This window comes from Geotrypetes seraphini, chromosome 6 (assembly GCF_902459505.1).
Source record: "Geotrypetes seraphini chromosome 6, aGeoSer1.1, whole genome shotgun sequence".
Classification (NCBI taxonomy): Eukaryota; Metazoa; Chordata; class Amphibia; order Gymnophiona; family Dermophiidae; genus Geotrypetes; species Geotrypetes seraphini.
The window spans coordinates 34,329,205-34,350,216 of record NC_047089.1 but is presented as its reverse complement, the minus strand read 5'-3'; the positions used below and the strand labels follow the sequence as shown (position 1 = coordinate 34,350,216).

Sequence of the window (21,012 nt, the reverse complement as noted above, 5' to 3'; positions counted from 1 at the left end):
TTTTTGAAAGCAATTGAAGACACATTTGTTTGCCAATGAATTAATTCTCTTTAGTTTGTATTATGTGTTAAATTCTGTACACCGCATCGAACTTACCGGTTATGCGGTATAGAAGTGATTTGTTATGTTATGAACATCAGAGCATTTACCTCACCAGCCCGCGGTAGAAACCTCTACTGCGGCTTTGCAGAAGCCAGCATTAGGTAACAGTATACTGAGGTCAAATAATTCAAAGATTTGCTAAATTTTAAGCTGCAAGGGTAACACATGATTTTGTCCTAGAATGGGAAGGAAGTGTCAACTTTGTGATAAGACAAAAGATGAATCATGTGCTCACTGTGGTATGGGATTATAAAAGGAAGAAGACCAGTTCTGTGAATGATTGGACATCTAAACCATTCAGGAAACCAACATGACAGACTTGAAGATATCCTTTATTTTCTGGAGTTTAGTGAATAGCATGCCACTCCCTTTACCTGCTACGACGGACCTTGATTCATTCAACAGAGAAGAGTCCGCCTTTGCAGAGGCAAGCGCTGAATCTCATCTTTCTCACTGTTGTCACAAATGTTTATTCTATTTCATTTGGTTTTTGCAAGGGTCACATTTACATGGAAAGTTTCTTTTTTTTCCAGGATTATCTTGAGACATTCTACAGACTGTCATCTAATTTAGGAGAGGTTGAAAAGAGAAGCATAGACTCTGCGGTGCATAAACTCCCACAAATGCAGTCACTCTTGGGTTTAGCAGTCACTGGCCATCTGGATTCAGACACTCTAGCTCTGATGAGACGCCCTCGATGTGGTGTTCCCGATGTAGGAGAATATAAACTTTTCACTAGCAAACCCATATGGGCTAAAACCCATTTAACTTTCAGGTACAGTTATAACATTTTCTCATAATTTCTTAACTAGCCTTTTTTTTTACTTTATTTCCTGATTTTTTTATTTATTTTTGCTGTAAATGTATAATTGTTGTAATTAATTATTTCTGATACACTATCAGTGTGTACAAAAGAAGGCAAAGAACTTATATCATTAATATTTATGTATGCATACCTTCAATAAAAATGTATATACCATGATTAATATTACGTTCCAGAGTTCCAGGGTTATACATGAAACTAAATCAACAAACAGGTATGAGTAGAGTCCGTATCAAATACCTTACCTTAAGACAGGGTTACTTAGGGCTCCTTTTACGAAGGTGCGCTAGCGTTTTTAGCGCACGCACCAGATTAGCGCACGTTATAGCGCGCTAGGCGAAAAACTACCGCCTGCTCAAGAGGAGGCAGTATCAGCTAGCGCACGTGGCATTTTAGCGCGCGCTATTCTGCGCGTTAAGGCCCTAACACGCCTTTGTAAAAGGAGCCCTTAGTTCTGGACCTCAAGGTCCAAAGGCAGGTCAGACTTTCAAGATATCCATAATTAATATGCATGATAGAGATTACATTACATTACAGATTTCTATTCCGCCATTACCTGTTGGTTCAAAGCGGATTACAAAAAGAGTTATGGGAGAAGGGTTAAAACATTAGATCAGAGAAGGTTTCCAAGAGAGGGAAAAGTAGGATCTGGGGTTAGGGAGGGGATGGTAAGAGGGGGGTTAAGCTTTATCATGGTATTAAGCTTTATTAAGGGATTGCTTGAAGAGTATAGTTTTTATTTCCTTTCTGAACATCTTGTAGTCTGGGGTTGTTGTCAATAGGTTGGAGACTTGGTTGTCTATCTTCACTGCCTGAGTGGCCAGTAGTCCGTTGTATAGTTTTTTCCATTTTACTTCTTTGATTGGGGGGTAAGTGAATGGGGTGTGTGTTTTTCTATGCCTGGTAGAGGTGGTTTGGATGAGGCGGTCGTTTAGGTAGGTTGGGCTGTCTCCATTTATAGTTTTAAATAGTATACAGTAGAATTTAAATTGTATTCTTTCCTGGATTGGAAGCCAATGTGAGTTGATGAATGCCTCAGTAATGTGATCATGTTTTTTCAATAAATAGACGAGTCTCAGAGCTGTATTCTGAATTGTCTGTAGTTGTTTAATCATTATTGCAGGGCAGAGGAGGTAGAGGATGTTGCAATAGTCTAGGATACTTAGGATTAGAGATTGTACTAGGAGCTGAAATTGTGTTTTTTTCGAAGAATTTTCGGACTTGTCTAAGGCAACGCATGCAAATCTCTTTCATGCATATTCATTGCAGATATCCTGAAAACCTGGCCTGCCTGTGGTCCTCAAGGACTGGAATTGGGTTGCCCTGCCTTAGGGTTTCTGTAATCTGTTTTTCATGAAGTTAAAGACAAATGTTTTATGATGTATTGTACTGACAATTTAAGTAGCATGCTATGCCATATATAGTACTCCTGAATTCTATATAAAAAAAAAAAAACCCCACTAAAAATTGAGTGTGTGTAATTTAATTGAATAATGAGCCACTTAGTGCCGAAGATCAGGATCTTAACAAGCAATTATTTTGGATTTCATTAAAATTTACATGTGTAAATTTAGGCATGGAATCCGTGCCTAAATTTTATACACTGTTTCAAAAAGGGGGCATGATAATGGGAGAATCATTGGTTGTTCCTGCAATTTACGCATCCAGTTATAGAATAAGTTTATGCCTAATTTAGGCAAGAGGATTTATTTTACACCGTTTCAGTTGGTGTAAATGGCTGTTACTAAACTTAGGCGTGGTTCATGGTGCTAAGTAGAGAATGGCACAAGGGCAAATTTATCCCCGTCCCCGCAGGAACTCGGTTTTCCCGTTCCATCCCCTTGAGTTTTGTCCCTGTCCCTGTCTCTGTCCCATTCCTATAAGCTTTACCTTAACCACACAAGCCTTGAACACTTATGATTTTAAAGTGTTTGAGGCTTGTGCAGATGGGGATAGAGCTTGCAGGAATGGGGCAGGGACAGGAAAACAACTCGTCAGGATGGGACGGGAAAATGAGTTCCCGCGGGAACGGGGAAAAATTTGTCCCCCGTGTCATTCTCTAATGCTAAGCACTATTCTACAAATGGTGACTAACTTTGAGCACCATTTATAAAAAGACAGTGCTATTTTTTTCAGCACAATTTTTTAAGGCACCATTTATAGAAACTAGTCTATTATGTATTCTTATTTGCATATCGATACCACTGTAATTGTCTATTGCCTATGTTTGGCTTATACTTGCTGTGCACCACGTTGGGTGAATTTCTTCAAAAAGGCGGTAAATAAATCCTAATTTAAAAAATATGAAAAGTGAAGAGCAATTTGATGATTGTAGTATGCATAGGGCTCTGATGAAAGCAAAGGCATGGAGGTGGAAAAATCGGTTTGTGGAAACATAAACTAGAGAGTGACATGGGGACAAATTTTTCTCCTTCCCCACAGGATCTCATTTCAAGTTTCAACTTTAATAAAATTTTGATTATATTGCATTATCACAAGTTCAATGCAATGTACAAATTAAAAAAGGGAATGACAGACAGTGTCCCGTCCCGGCGAGCTCTTTTCCTGTCCCTGCCCCATCCCTGCAAGCTCTGTCCTCATCTTCACAAGCCTCAAACACTTTAAAATCATAAGTAGCAACATTCTAGGGCTCATATTGTGATGTCATAATGCTTCATTCCACCAGTGCCTAAGCTCCGTCCTCATCTGCACAAGCCTCAAACACTTTAAAATCATAAGTAGCAACATTCTACAACTCAGATTGTGATGTCATAATGCCTCATTCCACCAATGCTTAAGCTCCGTCCTCATCTGTACAAGCCTCAAACACTTTAAAATCATAAGTAGCCATATTCTAGAGCCCAGATTGTGATGTCATAATGCCTCATTCCACCAGTGCCTAAGCTCCGTCCTCATCTGCACAAGCCTCAAACTCTTTCAAATCATAAGTGTTCGAGGCTTGTGCAGTTAAGGCAGAGCTTACAGGAATGGGGCAGGGACAGGGACAAAGCTCACGGGGACAGGACGGGGAAATTGAGTTCATGCGGGGATAGGGACAAATTTGTCCCCATGTCAGAGTCAGAGCATTTAGCGCTCTGGGCCATGGTAGAAACCTCTACCGCGACTTTGTAAAAAGGGGGGGGGGGGAGGGGGAATAATCAGTACAAACATTATTGTAGAATCTAACTAAAGTTGTGGAACTACACCTGGTTTGATGTATTTTACAGAATAGAGAATTATACTCCAGACCTGGCACATATCGCTGTGGATCAAGCAATCCAGCAAGCAGTTAAAGTTTGGAGTGATGTGACATCGCTTAACTTCATTCAGCTTCATGAAGGTGTAGCCGATATAATGATATCCTTTGGGATGTTAGGTACAGTACGAGAAGAACTGCCTTTTTTTTAAAGACACTATGGATTCAATTCTATAAATGGCGCATAAATTTGGGCACTGATAAAAATTCAAGCTAAGCGCTATTCTGTAAACGGCACTCAGAGTTGGGTGCCATTTATAGAAAGAGCATCTGGCGCCAAGATCCACACCCAATTTTAGATGCAAGTAAAACCTGGTATAAATTCTCATGTCTAACCCTCCCCACTCCCCATCTTTTTGAAAAGCACCAGTTCCTATGAGCGTCGGGAGCAGCGCAGAGCATTCAGCCCACCGGCTAGCACTAAAAAAGACCTCTTTTGTGGTTTTATAAAAGGGGGGGTTAAATTAGGTGCAGATCTCTCTTATTCTATAAAATTGTGCACAAACTCCAGGATTGCCTCTGATCTGCCCATGCTCTTCCCGTGGCCATGGCCAATTTTCAAATCCACACGTAAACTTTAATGCTTGGATCCTGGTGCCTAAAGATGGGCATGTAAATTTAAATTAATGCCAATTAACACCGGTAATTACTAGTGTCCCTTTAGAGGTGCTAATTGGCTTGTTTATCAATCAAATTGCACACACAAATTGGGTGCAGGTCCATATTTGTATGTGCCATTTTGAGTACAATATACAGAATTAAAGTGTCTAGTACTAGGTTTGCTATTGCGTTAGCATGCGATATTAGTAAAAAGATCCATTGCTTAAAAGAGGATCTGCAGTAAATAGCGAGCATTAATGAATGTTTGTCTGTCTTTGCCTGTTTAGATTGTAAGCTCTTTCGAGCAGGGACTGTTTTCTTATTCTTTGTGACTGTGTAGCGCTGCAGGCGTCCAGTAGCGCTATAGAAATAATTAATAGTAGCAGTAGCAATATGGAATCACCTTTCAGTAAATCTAACCCTATGTTTAAAATGTTCTGAAATATGCTTCTGCCTGTTTCTTTCTTTAAGAGCATGGGGATTTCTTCCCTTTTGATGGACCTTCTGGATTACTAGCTCATGCTTTCCCTCCTGGTGAAAACATTGGTGGAAACATTCATTTTGATGAAGATGAAACCTGGACAAATAACACCAGAGGTAGTAGCTCATGGATCAAGCAAACGTTTTAAGGACACAGTTTTTGTAGTCGCATTGAATCTATTTAAAATGTTAAATTCATTGATATAACCAAATTCTCTAGGCACAAATTTTCTAATCTTTATGGTATTTTCATTTCTTTACATTGTTATTTAGCATATATCAGTGTGTCGCAAACTTTTTGAAGCCGCGGCACACTACACGCAGTGCCACGGCTGGAGGGCATCTGGACATGCATGGATGCTGATGTGATGATGTCATGTGCATGTGTGATGTCATCATGTTGATGTCTGCGCATGCACAGAGGCCCTCCAGAAGGGGCCCTGACCTTGCTAACCCTGAGAAGAGAGGCACAGAGAGGATGAGAGGCAACGGTGAGGAGGAGAGGTGTCGGTCCTGGCTGACTGCCTATAAGACGTGCCTCTCAGCCCCCCCCCGATGTTTTCACTGACCTAATTTACCGGCACCTAACTCAACCATACCTATTCTCCGCCCCTAACCATGCCTACTTTTCAGGCAGGTGTTGTTAGGCGTCAGAAGGCACCTCCACTTAGGTGTTGCTAGGCACCACATGGAATTCCACGCCTAACTTTTAATTATTTTTAAAACTAATTATTCAATTAACTTCAATGGCATAGTCAATTAACACACCATTTAAGCTAATTGATTTAATTTAGGTTAAGTTTTAGTTAGGCATTGCTAGGTGGCCTCAATTACAGTGCCTATCGGTGCCTAACTAGAACACTGTTTATAGAATCTGATCTTCTATGCCTAAAGTCACATTGAATTAGACCAGTGGTAGGCAATTCCAGTCTTCGAGAGCTGGAGCCAGATCAAGTTTTCAGGATATCCACAATAAATATGCATGAGATAGATTTGCATCTCAAGGAGGCAATGCTTGCAAATCCATCTCGTACATATTCATTGTGGATATCCTGAAAACCTGACCTGGCTCCGGCTCTCGAGGACCGGAATTGCCTATCCCTGCATTAGACTATAGAACACTTGAGAGTCTAATTGATAAAAGAATGAGTGATTCATGTTATAGGAAGGGTCGTTGCTATTTTCAGTACACCAGGTATTTTTTTGGAACTATTTGGTATGGTGCTGCTGTGATTACATTTGGCTTTGCCTTCCTGCCACACAGAATATAATTTGTTTGCTGTTGCTGTCCATGAGCTTGGCCATGCTTTGGGACTGGGGCACTCCAGTAACCCAGGAGCTCTGATGTATCCACTTTACACATACACCGATGTCAGCAACTTTACTCTCCCTCAAGACGATGTTCAAGGGATTCAAACTCTTTACGGTATCTGTTATAAGTCATTTCTTGTCATTCTGAGCTATTTAGTTTATTCGTGTGAAATAACATTATGTAATTAAAGGCGGGGCCTGCGGCTCAGGTTTTAGCTTTCTGTGCTCTGGTCTTGAATTGCAGATTCAGATCCCCATCTGTCGGGGCTGGCAGCATCTGGGTGTTCCAAGAAAGTGATATAATCTGGCCAGGGAGTGAATGAGGAGGAGGAAAGAGAGCTACCGCCCCTATGATTGCCCTAGCCATCCAAAAATCTTGCTGAGGGTATGCCGCTAATCGGTTTCTCCAGCTTTCTGCCTGATAAGGTTTCTTAAAAGCTACTTGAGCATACTATCTAGATATGGCAGCTCATAAATAGAGTGTGAAAAATGGGAAAATGATAAAAACAAGAGATTGATATTCAAAGCAATATAACTGGCCAGTAACAGCTCTTGGCTGGTTAAATTGCTGGTTCATAGACAAAATCGCGCGAGACAACGGCACGCCGACGAAAAGCACTATTTTAAAGGATTCCGACGGGGGGTGTTGGTGGGGAACCCCCCTTTTTCACTTAACAGACATCACGCTGGCGTTGGGGGGGGCTTGGGGGGTTGTAACCCCCCTCATTATACTTGAAACCGAACTTTTTGCCTGTTTTTTAGGGAAAAAGTTCAGTTTTAAGTATAATGTTGGGGGTTCAGTAAATGTCTGTTAAGTAAAGTGGGGGGGTTCCCCCCCACACACCCCCGTCGGAGCCCTTTAAAATAGTGCTTTTCTTTGGCGCGCCGTCAACCTTGCGCTCAGTTGTCTGCGCGACGTTGTCTCGCGCAATTTAGTCCCGTCACCAAATTGCTACTTTGGCGCTCTCTGCTGATATTCAGTAGCATTTAATTGGTTAGTGCCACTGAATATCATCACAGACTGCAAAAGTGAAAATTGGCTATTTTGTGAGTGGTTCAGTATGGAGTTGGCAGCTAACTGCCTATGTTAAGTAGTCATATTGGATCATATAAAACATAGTTTTCTTATTTTTAAGTGCTATTGCTTAGGTGGTTAAGGGCTGAATATCACGCTTAACTGCATATGAGATAGCTGGCTGCATAAACCTGGATAGTTAACGCTAGTGCTGATCAGGATAATTGCACACATGCGTACTTATAGCTTTCTAGGGTTGTAAAATGAAAATGGAAAAAAATAATGATGCAAAATATTTTAATAAAATCCAAAATCTTATTTTTTATTAGATATCAATATTAGATCATAAGATTACTCAATTAATTGATTAGCAAATCAATTGAGTATCATTTGCATCAGAGAATTATTACAGAAGCCAAAAGCTGGCCTTGCTCATAAAAAATTCCAACGTTTTAACAGTTACACGTCCATATATATCCTATATGACGACATTCCTTCGTTACAATCCATCTGCAGTCTAATTGGTTCACATTATTTATTCCCATATAAGGCTAGCTTCATATAGGCGTGTCACAAATTACATTCTTATATCTAAAAAAGTTACATTCTCACATTAAGCTTACATATTTTATAAAAAGAAGAAATACATAGACCAATATTATAATACACTTACAAAACTCCTCATTCTATATTCTTTCCTGTAAATGTCAGTGTTCTTTTCTATTCTGAGATCTCTGTCTCACAAAGACTGCACAAAGAAAAGATGGAAAGGAGCAGGTACCCCTCCCATCAAGGTTCTACGTAAAAAAGTTGCTCAAGGTCAGAGGCCAAACACCATCTGTTGCCTTATCAGGATCTCTTCAGGATTTCAGATATATGAAAATCAAAATAACATATATTCCTATCTAATCTATATTGGTTGTTAACATATATTCCTATAGCTACCTAAGAAAATTTCTATTATGTAATTTTTCCTAACTTTCTGATACTTAACTTTGGATCAATTCATACCATGATACACATGTGGTTTAGATTTGTCCTTAGCAAACTCGAGTCATGGTAAACCAGGGCCCCCTGGTATGTGGATACCAGGTCAAAAGCCAACTCCTGTCTGCCTACATTTCCCTGAGGATTGGCCTAGTTCAGGCTGGTCACTCTAACACAAAGAAACTCTATAAGAAACCTAAGCTTCTCATCTGGAGTACATTTGATATGGTAGTCATCAATCACAAAAATGTCTTAGCTTGCCTCCCTATATCCGTCAAGCACATGACATATATCAAATCCATATGGTAACTTAAAGTCCCTGTTTTTAAACTTTTTGTATTTCTGATCATTTTATTCCAGATTATCCAATTTTCATTTATTAATTTATAGCTACTAATCCACATTCTCACTTGCTCTTGGATCAGGCCTTATCTGCCAACAGTTTTTCTTTTCTTTCTAGCTAGTAAATCCTGATGCAATGTGAGAAAGTGTAATAGCTGAATTTTTTTATTTCATGTTGGCTCACTGTTACCTGCCCAGGTAAACAAAGCTGGCCCTACTCAGAACTACTTAAGGCATAGGACCAGGTCCTTAGTGCCCAGATATGGCCTGGCATTGAATATCTGGGAATAATAGCGCCAGCTGCCAAAAAAGTGTCCATCGCCACTGGCTAAATATCTACCCTCTAGATTCTCATCTTTTATAGGTGTCTTTCTACATTGGTTCCTATACACTCTTGTAAATTAGTCTTTGGCCTTTTCATGAAAGTACTTTTCTAAAATTTTGTATATGTACAGTCCGTTCTCGTTATTCCCACGTTCCTGATGCACGATATAGCGTATCCATGGTTGCATCTATTGTGACCAATATTCCCCATTTGCGCCACTGTGTTTGTGTAAAAAAAAAAATCCAGCTTTCTGTGCTTTCATTTTCACTTTGCGTCTGGCGTTCACTTCCAGATATAGCCCCCAAGTGTCCAGAGAGTGAATTACAGAGAATGCCCCATTCAGGAAACTAGCTCTATTTTCTCTACTGTTCATGTTCCGTGATTTTGCTGGAACCTAAGTTTTATTTTCCTATAGACACGTTTCATTTTTCAAGATTTTGCTGTTCGTGAACATTTTTTTTGGAACCGTACTACCACGAATAATGAGAATGGACTGTAACTGCTTTTTTTTTTTTGTTACCACAGGTGAAGGTAGTGGGGGAGGGGGGGAGGGGGAGGGAGAGGTACATAACAAATGATGGATTAAAAAAAGAAGAGAAGAGTGTGTGTGTGAAGTAAAGGGTCTTTGTGGAGGAGGAGACAAAATGCACCAAAATGTGCCTTCAATGAAAGGACTTTCAAACAACAAATCACTGAAGTATTTCAAGTTCACACCCAGAGCTGCTGCTAATGTTTATGTTTATTAATATTTGATATACAGATCTAAGCGGTTACAATTAAAAAAAAAAAAAAATGCAGGCATCTATTTTGCAGCTCTTCCCTAACTGTGTAGCCACTATCATAGTAACATAGTAGATGAGAGCAGATAAAGACCCGAATAGTCCCTCCAGTCTGCCCAACCTGATTCAATTTTAATTTTTTAATTTTTTCTTCTTAGCTATTTCTGGGCAAGAATCCAAAGCTCTACCCGGTACTGTGCTTGGGTTCTAACTGCTGAAATCTCCGTTAAAACCTACTCCATCCTATCTAAACCCTCCCAGCCACTGAAGCCCTCCCCAGCCCATCCCCCACCAATCAGCCATACACAGACACAGACTGTGCAAGTCTGCCCAGTACTGGCCTTAGTTCAATATTTAATATTATTTTCTGATTCTAAATCTTCTGTGTTCATCCCATGCTTCTTTGAACTCAGTCACAGTTTTACTCTCCACCACCTCTCTCGGGAGCGCATTCCAGGCATCCACCACCCTCTCCGTAAAGTAGAATTTCCTAACATTGCCCCTGAATCTACCACCCCTCAACCTCAAATTATGTCCTCTGGTTTTACCATTTTCCTTTCTCTGGAAAAGATTTTGTTCTACGTTAATACCCTTCAAGTATTTGAACGTCTGAATCATATCTCCCCTGTCTCTCCTTTCCTCTAGGGTATACATATTCAGGGCTTCCAGTCTCTCCTCATACGTCTTCTGGCGCAAGCCTCCTATCATTTTCGTCGCCCTCCTCTGGACCGCCTCAAGTCTTCTTACGTCCTTCACCAGATACGGTCTCCAAAACTGAACACAATACTCCAAGTGGGGTCTAGAGATGGCCTATTTATTGGGCAACTCTAAAATAGATGCCCAAATAGGTGCCGCTCAGCGCGATTCACTAAACAGCACCCAACTGTACTAGAATCACGCTGAACGGTGTCTATATCGGTGCCTAACTTTTGGCGTTTCTTATAGAATTTGCCCCTTTATGCACAAAAATTTTTTTATTGTGTAGTTTAAGTATTATTGTTCATCGGTTCTGTGATTTAGAGTGCAAGTGCTTATAGATGAAAACATTTTATTGATAGGTCAAAGACAACCTAGAACTGCAGAGAGGTGTGATCCAGACTGACCAGTAGATGCAATTACTGAATCACAGGGTGGGCTGCTCATCTTTCACGACAGAGGTAAGATGTAATGTAATGTAATTTAATTTATTTCTTGTATACCGCTACATCCGTTAGGTTCTAAGCGGTTTTAAGAAAATATACATTTAAAATTAAAATAAGAAGTAAGAAAGGTGCTTAATAAGTTCCCTTACTGTCCCGAAGGCTCACAATCTAACTAAAGCACCTGAAGGTTGTTAAAGAAGTGAAAAATAAAGAAGAAGATTAAGGTTAAACATTTTAACTAGACAGATGTGGTAAAGTTGTTTTCTGTTGCAACTTTGTATTAAATACTCACACATATATATATGATTAAGACAGAAAAATCTAGCAGTGATCCATTGGTACATTGGAAATTCTGATAGGAAATTTTGCTAAAAATGAAAAAGTATTCTGGGACCATAACATAAGGAGTCTAGAAAAACAAAAGGAACCAAATCCCCATAGGACAAAAGCCAAAGTGCAATGAATGGAGAAAAAAACTGTAGGGAACAACTGTGAATATACGGCTATGGACTTAAAAAGACAAATAGTTCTTCAAGTGAATATTTATTAGACCTCGCATAATACTGTTCATTTCTTCACAGTTAGAAGTATTTACTTAGATATACAAATCAGAACATACTGACAGTACCCAGTGGCGTACCAAGGGGGGGGTGGTCCGCCCCGGGTGCAGCCTTAGGGGGGGGTGCACAGCCAGACAAATCTGGAAAATTCCTGGACTGTGATGACACTCAGTGGCATCGGCGCCCCCCCCCCGCCCCGCGACAGCACTCAAGTTCGGCCTCCTTCTCCCGGCATCACCAGAACTTCAGATCGGCAACAGGTGCTCAGTCAAAAGCTTCGCCTGACTCAGCTTCCTGTTTCCGCCCAGGCAGTTCAGTCAGAGGAAGCTTTTGACTGAGCACCTGTTGCCGTTCTGAAGTTCTGCTGATGCCGGGAGAAGGAGGCCAAACTTGAGTGCTGTTGCGGTGCAGGGGGGGCGCCGATGCCGCTGAGTGCCACCACGGAGGGGCGGGGCACTGATGCCGCTGAGTGCCGTCCCAGCCCAGGAATTTTCCGGACCTGTCCGGCTGTGCACCCCCCCCTAAGGCTGCACCCGGGGTGGACCGCCCCCCTCCTTGGTACACCACTGACAGTATCCTCTATCAAGGACCTCTACTATACTAGAAATTCCATTTTTTTCAGTAGTCGTACCCTCGCTCTGGAATGCATTGTCACTTTATCTTCGCAGTGAAAATTCTCTTAATAAATTCAAAACAAACCTTAACACTTTCCTTTTCAAAGATGCCTATCAATAATGCACTAAAGAGCCTATTAAAGGGGGGGGGAATGCTTTTAAGAAGCGACATCCCCATCTTCCTTCTGTTACTTCCTATCCTCTTTCCTTCTTTTTATTTTTATTTACATATTGTAATTAAAACTTCCCTATTCCCCAGTTCCTTTCATTTCTAATAAGTCTAATTTTGTCTTAGTCCAGTTTTACCCCCTCTTTATTTTATTTTAACCAAATTTCTATATTAGATTTTTCCAATTTTTAATATTGTAAACCGTCCAGATACATGTGATGTTTGGCATATCAAGCCATAAATAAACTTGAAACTTGAAACTACTGACAAGCTTGGTGCATTGCTAATTTTATCTGCTCCATAAAAGAGACTTAATATAGTAGGAATTTACTTAGTGCACACCTTATTTATCAGTACATTCCTTTTTTAATTAATTGATTCATTTTTGAATTTTTTTATCACTCTTTTTCTTTTAACATTTTTAGTCCACATTTATAGACATACGGAAATTTGTTTTTTTTTACACTTTTTATTTGTTTTATGGTAATTAATATGCTTTTAAACATTTAGGCCTCTGTATACTAAGCTGCAGGAGCGAGTGGCGCACAGCCAATGCTCCAATGGGACGTCAGAGCATTTAGGGCTCCTTTTACAAAGCCGCGCTAGCGGTTTTATCACACGTACCGGATTAGCGCGCACGCTAGCCAGAAATCTACTGCCTGCTCAAAAGGAGGCGGTAGCAGCTAGCACACATGGCAATTTAGCCCGCGTTAAGGCCTTAGCGCGGCTTTGTAAAAGGAGCCCTAAATTGGGCTTAGTAAAAGAGGGATTAGGTTTCTTGTTGCTGTTAGCTAATTTGCATACAAAAAGTTATATAATTATGTAATTTCTCAGTATTTAATTGGTTTTATGATTTACATAACAATTCTGTTATTTATGTTGTCCTTTTATGTTATATAGTATAATTTACATATCTTTTTGTAGATGTTGACTCCATGACCATTGATGTAGGCTCAGTAGAGCCAAAACATGGACCATGTCAGATCAAATAAATATGTACTAATAAAGATTCACTTGGAGAACTACTCATCATTTAAAGTCCTATCAATATATTCACAGTTGTTCCCTACAGTGTTTTCTCCACTTTTTCAACTTAAACGTAAGAATATAATCGCCATACTGGGTCGGACCAAAGGTCTGTCAAGTTTAATATCCTGTTTCTACGCTTCCAAAAAGATGATAATTTCCATGCCAGGAATAAGCTGTGGCTTTCCCCAGGTTTATGGATTTTACCTCCAGCAATATGTTCAAACCTTTTTTTAACACAGAAAATATAAGGGACCTTATTTCTTCAAAGGTGATAACCATATAACAATTCAAAAAATAATCACCTTATTTCCACACCAGGCTACACTAACTGCTTATATCACATTATCCAGCAATGAGTCCCAGAGCCTAACTATGCACTGAGTGAAAAAGTATTTTCTCCTATTTGTTTTAAATGTGTTTCTTTGCAGCTTCATATCATATGCTCTTGCCTATCTTTGTGAAAGAGAAAATAATCAAATTGCATTTATCCATTCCACTCTACACAGGATTTTATAGAACTCTATCATATTTCTTCTCTGTTATTTCTTTCTCCGAGCTGAAGAGCATGGAATCTTGCTACTTTTTAGGACTCTACTAGGGACTCTTTAACCTTTCTTCATATTAGAGTTGTTCCATCCCCTTTATGATTTTGGTTGCTCTTTTCTTTATGTTTTTGCTATATCTTTTTTGAGGCATGGCATCCAGATTTACATACGGTCTCCTGGATTCTACATGGTATCCAGATATGGACTCCTAAGCATGGGCACGCTTCTGAGATTCACACACAACTTAATTGGTTACCGAGCTGTTAACCATCAGTAATTGGATGCTACGTAACAACCAGTTATTAATGTTAATTGGCATCAGTTGAGACTTACATGTGCATCTGGTTACATGCTATTCTATAATGCTATTCTATAATACTAAGTCCCTAAATTCCATGGTGCGCAACCAAAAAGGGAGTATGGTCATGGGAAGGGCATAGGCAAGTCAGGAGCATTTCAAAATGTTATATGCACTTATAGAACAATGAGTCTCTGCATCCAATTTGGGCATTGGGATTTACATCAGATTTCAGCAGGCATAAGTCTGGCGCCCAGAGGAGGGTACAGAAATTGGTGCTAAATGCTGTTATATAAAGGGTGCATGCCCTTTATAGAATGGTATTTAGGCCCTTAATCTATAAATGGCTCCTTATTTTAGGCGACGATAGGCGCACCTAAGTTAAGAGTGAAATGCCGTTTAAAATAGTACTTAAAAAAATTTCAAGGTGCCTAAAAAATTGGCATTACAATTGCATCTCCAGAGGCGCCTACTGGTGCCTAATGCTACTGTAGGCCAGGTACTAGTGACCTGGATTGGCCACCTGGATTGGCCAGGTACTAGTGACCTGGATTGGTACTAGTGACCTGGAGAATGGGCTACTGGGCTTGATGGACCTTTGGTCTGACCTAGTAAGGCTATTCTTATGTTCTTAACGCCGGAAGTAGTGTTAGGTGCTGGTAGGTGCCTCCGAAGGCACAATTCACATCAAAGGTAGGAGCTGAAAATGTAGGCCTTGAAAACCCTGGAACTTTGCCTGAGGCATGATTCTCTAAATGGTGCCATTGCATAATTGACATATGATCGGCAGCCGCCGACAATGGTGCCATTTAGAAAATCTGGGCCTTAGTGCTGTTCTTTCCCAAGGCCCATTTTTGAGCACATTTATAGAATTCTCCCCAATATGCAAAGTGCAGTTGCATCATGGAGTTATACAGAGGCATTATGACATCCTTGGATTTATTTTCTATTTCTTTCCTAACATTCTATTTGCTTTTTTTTTGGCCAACTTTGCACACTGAGCAGAAGATTTCAACAGTGATGCCAACGTAGATCCTTTTCCTGGATGGTGACTCCTAATTGCAACCTAGAGTCATGCAGTTGTAACTGGGGTTTCTCTACATGCATCATGTTGCACTTGTCCTCATTAAATTACATTTTCCATTTGGATGCCCTGTTTTCCAGTCTTGCAGGGTTACTCCTCTCACAATCAGAATGCAATTTAACAACTTTGAATAATTTGGTGTCATTGGCAAATATGATTACTTCATTTGTTGTTCCCATTTCCAGATCAATTATAAATATATTAAAAAGTACCAATCCTGGTACAGATTTCTGTGGTACAATACTGTTTACCATCTTCCACTGAGAAAATTGGCCTATTAATTTGGTGACAGGACAAAAGCATGCCGGACAAAGTCGCACCGACATTTCGGCACAGATAATTGCGCGCAAGACTCCAGCGCGCTGCTGTAAAAGTTAATTTTAAAGAGCTCCGATGGGGGATGGAACCCCCTCTTTACTTAATACTGTTCACACTGCCGTTGTGGGGTGGGTGGGGGTGCAACCCCCCACATTATACAGAAAACATAACCTTTTCCTAATAAATTTGGAAAAAGTTAAGTTTCCTCTATAATGGGGGGTTCTAACCCCCCAAATCCCCCCAACGGCAGCGCGAACACTATTAAGTAAACTGGGGGATTCCCCCCTCACACAACCCCATCGTAGCTCTGTAAAATTTACTTTTCCGACGGCGCACTGGAGTCTTGTGCCCAATTGTCTGAGCTCAAATGTCGGCGCGGCTTTGTCCCACGCGCGAATGACTGTGAACCATTAATTCTAGTGTCTGTTTTCATTCAACCATTTCCCAATCCACTACAGTACTTTGTCTCCTATCCTATGGCTTTTAAATTTCCTCAGGAGCGTCTCACAAGGGACTTCATCAAATACTCTCTGATAATCCAAATATCCTATATCAACTGGCTCTCCTTTATCCACATGTTTATTCATTCTATCGAACAAATTCTATCGAATAGATTGGTGAGGCAAGATTTCCTTTGGCTAAATCCATGTTAATGCTGTTCTATTAAATTCTGCCCATTGGGAGGGCCTACCCTAGACAAATTTGAATGAAGAGACTATACCCAGTACAGGGTCAAACAAGATGGAAACCAGGCAACAAGGAACCAGAAATAAAGCATGAATTAGGTGTGAAAGAAGAATCACAAGCAGATCATGACTCGACCAGGTTGCATGAATCAGGCATGAAACAGGAGCAGGGCTACCGAGAGCCAAAGCTGGGCCTGGAGAAAACAAGGGACCCACCACTACCCCTTCCCCCCCCCACTCCCATTACCCTCTCACTCCCATTGTCCCCATAAAATTGAGGTACCCCCCCCCCCCGTACCTTTTAGAACTGCAGTTTTTCACTAGCAGCAAACTCCTCACTATACCCACAAAGAAATCATTCCGCATGTAGAATATAGATGTGCAGGACATCAGGTACTTACTACCACGGTGACGTTTTGATATCATTAGGGATGTTTTCTGGGAAAATTAATTGGATGTCTACTTTAGACATCTTGTGGCTCCATATAATCGAAACACTTGAACATCTAGCAGAATGGCTCTTAGCAATTTTTCAGATGCTTATCTAGTTGATTTTTGAAACATCTTATTTTTCCTGGATGTCTTTTCGATTATAGGCGCTACTTTTGGGAGTCCAGCTCTGGACATCTGGGATCTTTTTGACTAAATAAGCCTAGATCAAAGCCTTTGAAAACTGGTAGGACTGATTGACTGAATTTAGCCACTTAAATTTCCCAAGGAGGATAAACTTACACTTCCCCCTCCCGATTCGCGGTTTCGGGACTTGCAATTTTGATTATTCGCTATTTCCTAAAACAGGAATCACCCCCACCTCTCTCTTGCCTCCTGGGCCTCCCTGGACCGTACCTGGTGGTCTAGCGGTCTTTCAGGGCAGGAGCAATCTTCCTACGCTCCTACCCCATGCAGATCCCTCATCCAAAATGGCTACCGTGAGTTCCCGTCGTAGTCTCGAGAGACTACGGGAACTCATGGCAGCCATTTTGGATGACCCCTTTACATTAGATGTGTTAATTCTGGGATCCTCAGCACTATCCTCACCTTTATCTTTGTATCATGATCGCCTTTTGACCCTTTTGCTATTTCTAGCTATTCAATTAATTTTGCAAAATTGGAAAGACTTCTCTAATCTCAGCTTCACTCATTGGTGGAATTCGGTTTGTCTTCATGTTAAATATGAACGACATTTGGCAGAACGCTCTAAATCACTATCCACTTATAATAAAACATGGTCGATACTATTGGATTACTGCACTCAAGACCTTTGAACTAATAATATTTATTAGACCTTTACCTGCATAATTTCATTCATCTAATTGATTTACTCATTTGCATTTCTCATTGGTGTTTAATATCTACTGCATTCTCAGGACTCATCAGTGACCCCTTCCACATTTATGATAATTGGTTTTACATAGCTTTTGTAATTTATGGTTTTCTATCTTTGCTTAAATTATGGTTTCCTATGCACATCCATTGCCCTACCAACATCTCTGTCTTGCTATTTATTGTGGCTAGAAGACTGTATTGTATTATTTAATACTTTGTGTTTGATACCGATATATTATCTTATTGTGGTGATGTACTTGAAAGGAGCTGTCACTTCTTTTCTTGTTGGGCTTTCTCGGAAGCCTGTTGTTGTTTATTTTATACCTATAAAAATCAATAAAAATATTTTGAACTAAAAATATAATTTCCATGATTCTTCTGCATCTTCCAGTTTAACGTTAGGATTAAATGCCACGGTTTGATGGGCTTGATTTTGTTAAATTTGTTAGCCTAACCAAATTTTAGCATCTTTTCTTCTTTCAAGGCTACTCAAAATTTTCGATTTTCTATTTTGCTTCATCTCTATCAAACTCCTGTGGGTTAAAATATTTTTTTTTACTTACCGGCTGATATATTCAGTCCCGTATCGAAGCTATTTTTAGTGACAAGTTTCTTTATTCTGTGATATACCGTTTATCAAACTAGTACCTACACAGTTTACAATGGAATCAGTCTAAAAAAGGGAGCATGACAGACTGACATATTGGAGACAAAACGGGGGAGGGGCATGGTACGTTAATAAATACATCGAGATTGAAAAATAAAAATAACGTGGAGGACAGGAAGATACAGTAATGATAGGGCTCGCTTCAAAAGAAGCATTTTAGTGAAATCCATCAAGGAGCTATGTGGATTCTGTTGGAAAGGAAGTGGATCAGGGGTTATAAGCATCTTTAAAAAGAAAAGTCTGAAGTTTGGATTTTAATTTTTCAAGAGAGTTTTCTAAGCGGAGATCCAATTTGAGAGCATTTCACAGTGAGGGGGCGGTAACGGAGAAAACGGATTTACAGGTTGTGTCGTAGAATAGTTCACGTATAGAAGGGATAGTAAGTAGATTTTGACTTTTGGAGCGAAAAGACCTGAAGGGAGCATAAGGGGTCAGAAGTTGGTCTATAAAAGCTGGCGAGTTGGAATGTTTGGTTTTCAAGTTCAAGTTTAAGTTCAAGTTTAATTATTCTTAATGAATCGCCTATTTTAAATCACTAAGCGATGTACAGAGCCTTAATACAAACAAATTAATACCTAACTACATACAAATTAAATATTAGTGGCAATTTAAACTGAATTTTGTTAAAGATAAAAAAAATTAACCTACTAAAGTACATGCGTATAATAAAATGTTAGTTGGGGTAAAAAGACATACTTGAATTGTGAGGATAAATGGGGAAGAAATTACAATAATTGGATAGTAAAGATAAAGTAATGTTATTAGAAGTATTTTGTAGGATAGACCAGTGGTTGGCAAACTCATTAGTCAAAAGAGCCAAAAATCAGCAGTACAACGATTAAGATTTCTTTTGAGAGCTAAATTTATTTTCAAGAACCATGTTTTTAGGAGTCGGTTTAAACTAGCTACTAACATTAAATAAAACCAGATATGGCAAATGCCATTTAAAGGCAGCAAATCAGTATGATGGGCGGGAAATATTGTCCAATATGAAAGGAGGGGTTCGCAGTTTTCTCTGCATGTTTTGCGGTGGGACTGATATTGCTCCTCCTTTCCTCTTTCCACTCCCTCCCTCGCCCCACAAGCATACCGGGGCCGCAGAGTTTCCTGAACACTAAGTAGAAATACAATAGATGTATGGAACGAGGAGGGACAGTTGGGTGCTATAGAAAAGTGGTGAAATCTGTACAGTCAAGCCTGCAAGGATTACTAGATGTCTTTCAGCAGCTCCCCTCCCTCCCTCCCTCCCCCTTACCTTCATGACAATTTTCTTTTCTTTTTGTTTGTCTTCCAGCTGCCCAAGCTAGCTTTCATCAAGTTGCGTGTGGCTGCCAAAATTAAAGGAGGGAACGCACACGGTCACCAATCGGGCATCTCCCTCCCTCCCCCTTAACTTACCGCGGCAATTTTAATTTTATTTTTGTCTTCCAGCTGCCCGAGCCAGCTTTCATCAAGTCGCGTGTGGCTGCCAAAACTTCTCCTCTGATGCAACCAGAAACAGGAAATTGCATCAGAGGAGAAGTTTTGGCAGCCACACGCGACTTGATGAAAGCTGGCTCGGGCAGCTGGAAGACAAAATTAAATTAAAATTGCCGCGGTAAGTTAAGGGGGAGGGAGGGAGATGCCCGATTGGTGACCGTGTGCGTTCCCTCCCTTAACTGCGGGAGACAAGGTCTTTAGTAGAGCCACAGTCTAGTAGAGCCACAGTCAAGTGGCTAAAGAGTCGCATGTGGCTCGCGAGTCATGGTTTGCCAACCACTGGGATAGACGATGGGTAATGGGTAGCCAGTGTCAGAACTGTGAATGATGAAGGAATATGTTGGTACTCTTTAATGAGGATTTTTAGCAAATACTAAATGGGCAAACACAATGGGAAGAAATATGAAAAAAAAAATGTCTTCATTTATTCTTTAAAATATGTTCTTCCCTCCTAAGGTTACATCTACTTTATCCATGAATCAACACTGTACAGCAAGTGGCATAAACAGGTTATGCGGCCATAAAAGAAGACTTCTGCACTGTGGTGTTTATCTATTCTGATATTATTGTATAACCATATAAAGCAATCCTATTTAATGATGGCATATCCTATATACTGAATATTCCAGCTCTAATTTCCAATAAAATATTTGCTAATAATATGTGTCTATAATTCATAATTCTGTCTCGGTAACAGAAATGGTGAAGAACAGTCCACAGAAGGCCTAATTGTTGACTTTTTGAATTAATGCAGGGTTGAATATTCAAAAGCACTTATCAGTATATTGAAAGTTGTTATCCCCAATTTTTAGTGGTACTATCCAGATAGTGATATTGAATATTATTACAGACCACCTCAACACTATCTGGATAGTGCTGGAGTAGAGTGAGGGTATAACATCAGCATTTTGCCTAACTGTATGGATGGTTGGTGATGTTCAGCTGCTATTTGTATAGTTATTGTATGTGATTTAATTCAGAAATGACAACATTGGAGCAGTCATGGTCATAAAAGAAGCAGGAGATTTTCTTAATAAATAAATAAATAAATTAATTAATTAGAAAGTGTGGCAGA

The 21,012-nt window shown here is 40.0% G+C and overlaps 1 protein-coding gene across 2 annotated transcripts; it reads left to right on the top strand.

Moving 5' to 3' along the window:
- The first annotated feature begins 375 nt into the window (after nt 1–375).
- LOC117362383 (collagenase 3-like) lies at nt 376–20,607 on the top strand. 2 transcript variants are annotated; one of them, XM_033948670.1, is made up of 7 exons: nt 376–529; nt 636–877; nt 4,153–4,301; nt 5,253–5,378; nt 6,526–6,687; nt 11,079–11,177; nt 20,394–20,605. In XM_033948670.1, exons 1-6 carry the CDS (start codon nt 413–415, stop codon nt 11,120–11,122), a joined length of 840 nt encoding a protein of 279 aa, XP_033804561.1. In that variant the 5' UTR covers nt 376–412; the 3' UTR covers nt 11,123–11,177; nt 20,394–20,605. The 2 variants fall into 2 exon arrangements, with proteins under 2 accessions (XP_033804561.1, XP_033804562.1); XM_033948671.1 differs by lacking the exon at nt 6,526–6,687 and having other exon boundaries at nt 20,394–20,607.
- The last annotated feature ends 405 nt before the right edge of the window (nt 20,608–21,012 follow it).